Source organism: Suricata suricatta, chromosome 3 (genome assembly GCF_006229205.1).
Source record: "Suricata suricatta isolate VVHF042 chromosome 3, meerkat_22Aug2017_6uvM2_HiC, whole genome shotgun sequence".
Taxonomy (NCBI): domain Eukaryota; kingdom Metazoa; phylum Chordata; class Mammalia; order Carnivora; family Herpestidae; genus Suricata; species Suricata suricatta.
The window spans coordinates 1360427-1363705 of record NC_043702.1 but is presented as its reverse complement, the minus strand read 5'-3'; the positions used below and the strand labels follow the sequence as shown (position 1 = coordinate 1363705).

Below are 3279 nucleotides of genomic sequence, written 5' to 3'. Positions count from 1 at the left end.
AAAAATATTTATTTATTTTTGTGAGACAGAGCATAAGTCAGGGAGGGACAGAGAGAAGAAGACACAGAATCCGAAGCAGGCTCCAGGTTCTGAGCTGTCAGCACAGAGCCCAACACGGGGCTCGATCTCACAAACCATGAGATCATGACCTGAGCTAAAATCAAACACTGAACTGACTGAGCCACCCAGGCACTCCTCTTCTAATCCTTTTAAGAGAGGAAACGGCAAAGATGCCTGCTTTCTCCATTCTTTCAACACAGCCCCAGAAGTCCTAAACATGCAATAAGGTAGGAAGAAACGGATATGAAAGACATACAACCAGAAAGAAAGACAGGAAACTGCCTTTATTCATAGATGACATGATCAGCTACGTAGAAAACCCAAAGCAACCCACCAAAAAATGTCCCTACAAGGATTAAATGGGGAGTGCAAGGCTGCAGCTTACAAGGCCAACAAAATCTGCACAGTTCTATATATTTACAGCAGACACACAGATCCTGAAATTTAACAGGGAAAGAGCATTTATAATTTCTCCCAGAAAAGTGTAACGCCTCGGTGTGCTCTGGCAGAGCATGTCCAGGAGCTGAGCGCTGGAAACCACAACCCCCCGGAGAAAGAGGTCAGAGCAAACATCAGTCATCGGAGAGACCTGCTGGGGGTTCTGGGCTGAAGACTCAGCAGAGCAAAAATGTCGGTTCTCCTCAAAATGATCTGTGAGTTCAATGCGATTCCCAACAAAATCCCGTCAAGAATTTTTGTACACATAAACAAGCTTATTATCAAATTTACAAGGAAACATACAGGTCCTTCAGTGTTTTGACAAAGAAGAATAAAGTGGGAGGAACCAATCATTCCTGCGATGTTAAGGATTTGCCAAATAGCTACATTTCTCAAGACCATGCAGTGTCAGTGGAGGGACAGACATGTCGATCAACGTCACGAAACAGGGGATCATAAATAAACGAACACAAATATTCTCAACCAATATCTTACACAGGTACAAATGCAATTCAATAAAGGGAGAGTGGCTTCTTGCACAGGGGGTGTTGCAGAAATTGGACATCCACGGGCACGAAACAATGGCATCGATATGACCCTCACACCTCACATGAAAATGAACTCTAAATGATCGCAGACCTAAATGTAAAACTAGAAAGCCTCTGGATAATAGTCATAGAATAAGACCTTCGGACTGAGGACAAGAGAAAGTATTCTTGGGCTTGACATCAAGAGCATGATGCACAGAAGGAAAACATGGTACGTGGAAATCAGCAAAATTAAAAAGGTTTGTTCCAGCAAGGACCCAAAGCGAATGGCAGGGAAAACAGCAGATGGAGAGAAAATGTGTGCGATCTGACCAAAGCCTTGCACCCGGAACACGTAAAGAGCTCCCAATACTGAACCTTCGGAAACAATCCAGTTAGAAAATGGGGAAAAGATGTGAACAGACGTGTCACGGAAAAGGATACACAGATGGCCAACAAGCACGTGAGAAGAAGACATATTAGGTATATTAGATAGAGAGAGAGATAGACGACAGATAATTAGATTTCTGGAAGGTGCCAGTGCAGAGGGGAAGGCACGGTCTTCTCAATAAATGGCAGGTGCTGAATCAATTTGATTTCCAGACAGAAAAGAATGAACTTAAGCTGGTATCATATACCATGAATTAAAATCAATTTCAGATGGGCTGCCAATCTAAACGTGAAACTTTAAAGCATGAACTCCTAGAATTAAACAGGAAAATACCTTTATGGCTTGGAACAGACAAGCATTTCTTAAGTGGCAAGTAACTGTAAAGGGAGAAGATGGACAAACTGGGCGTGACAATAAAGCAGCGCTCCTTATTGAAAGATGCCGTTTAGAGAACAAAAAGGCAAACCCAGAAACTCAGGCATCCTTACAGTAAATGCATCAACAGAGGTATGTACCCAGAATACGTAAAAATGCCCACACACAAAAAAGCAGCAAGTAGATACAAAACTAGAGGAAGACGCGGTAACTGGCACCTGGGCAGGCGCCTTTCTGGGGCAGCCGACTGCTGACCAGACAGGACACTCTGCATGTGTCACTGGGGGACTGAAGAGAAGTACAAAGAAGCCCCGTTATGACCCCAGGAGAACAGCTGCTCTGAGGCACACTCCGAGCACCAAGTGTGGAGGGGACTCGGAGCCAGGGGGCCCTCACACGCTGCTCGGGGAGCAAAACTCGGTGCCCCCACTACCGACAACAGTTTGGCAGTTTCCACTAAACCTGCACAAGCACGTTCCACCTGTCAAGGTAGTTATGGGTGGCACGTACGTGTATCTCGGTCCAGACTGGGCACACAGCTCACAAAACTGCACAGTAAGGGGAAAAAATGACCCAGGATGTGGACAGGGCACAGTCCATAAGACACAAGACCTGTAACACGGTCCACACTGTCAGTGCCTACGTGTGTCGTGACATATTGATACAATGCAGTATTGTCCATGATCTACACAAGTCACTGCTACATGTGAAAGCATTGAGCATTCACTCAAGCATCATATCCAGTGAAGCAAACATGTCAGCATCTTCCTGACTACATTCATGAACAGCTCAGAAATACCAAACTGACTGTGGTCCTTTTGTGAAAACAAAAGCAGAAGACCTAGTATTTGTCACAGTTCTGTAGTTTGCTAAATTTCATTTGCAAATTTACTGTAAAAAGCATAGAGTACAATATAAGATAGCATTTTATGATCACAATACTTTAGACTTTAGGACATTTGATTGTCCTGCTGTGAAAATCGACCTAGCGCAGAGCCTTTTTCAAGGCAGCCTTAAATTCTTTGTTCCTCAGGCAGTAGATCAAGGGGTTGATTATCGGGGTGAGGACGGTGTAAACAGCAGAGATGAACTTGTTGGAGCTCCGGGAATCAATGGCCTGTGGTCGGACATACATGAAGATCATGGCCATATAGAAGATGGTGACCACGGCAAGGTGGGAGGCGCAGGTGGAGAAGGCCCTCAAGCGGCCAGTGGCCGAGGGGATGCGCAGGACGGCCAGGGTGATGTGCCCGTACGACAGCACCGTGGCCACCAGCGGAAACACCAGGATGATGAAGGCCAGGACGAAATCCACCAGCTCTGCGGTCGAGAAGTCTGTGCAGGCCAGTTTGAGAATGGGAGAGATGTCGCAGAAGAAGTGGTTGAGGACATTGGAGCCACAGAACGTGGCGCTGGAGATGAAGTACACCTTGACCACAGAGATGGAGAAGCCGCACGCGAAGGAGAAGGCCACCAGCTGGACGCAGC

General features: G+C 46.1%; 1 protein-coding gene across 1 annotated transcript in view; it reads right to left on the bottom strand.

The window, feature by feature from the left end:
* Positions 1–2776: 2776 nt before the first annotated feature.
* Positions 2777–3279, bottom strand: part of LOC115288695 (olfactory receptor 6B2-like) — a 130190-nt gene continuing 129687 nt past the window's right edge. Inside the window, exon 3 of the mRNA XM_029936163.1 lies at positions 2777–3278. Coding sequence (XP_029792023.1) covers positions 2777–3278 — 502 coding nt within the window. The remainder of the gene's footprint in view (position 3279) is intronic.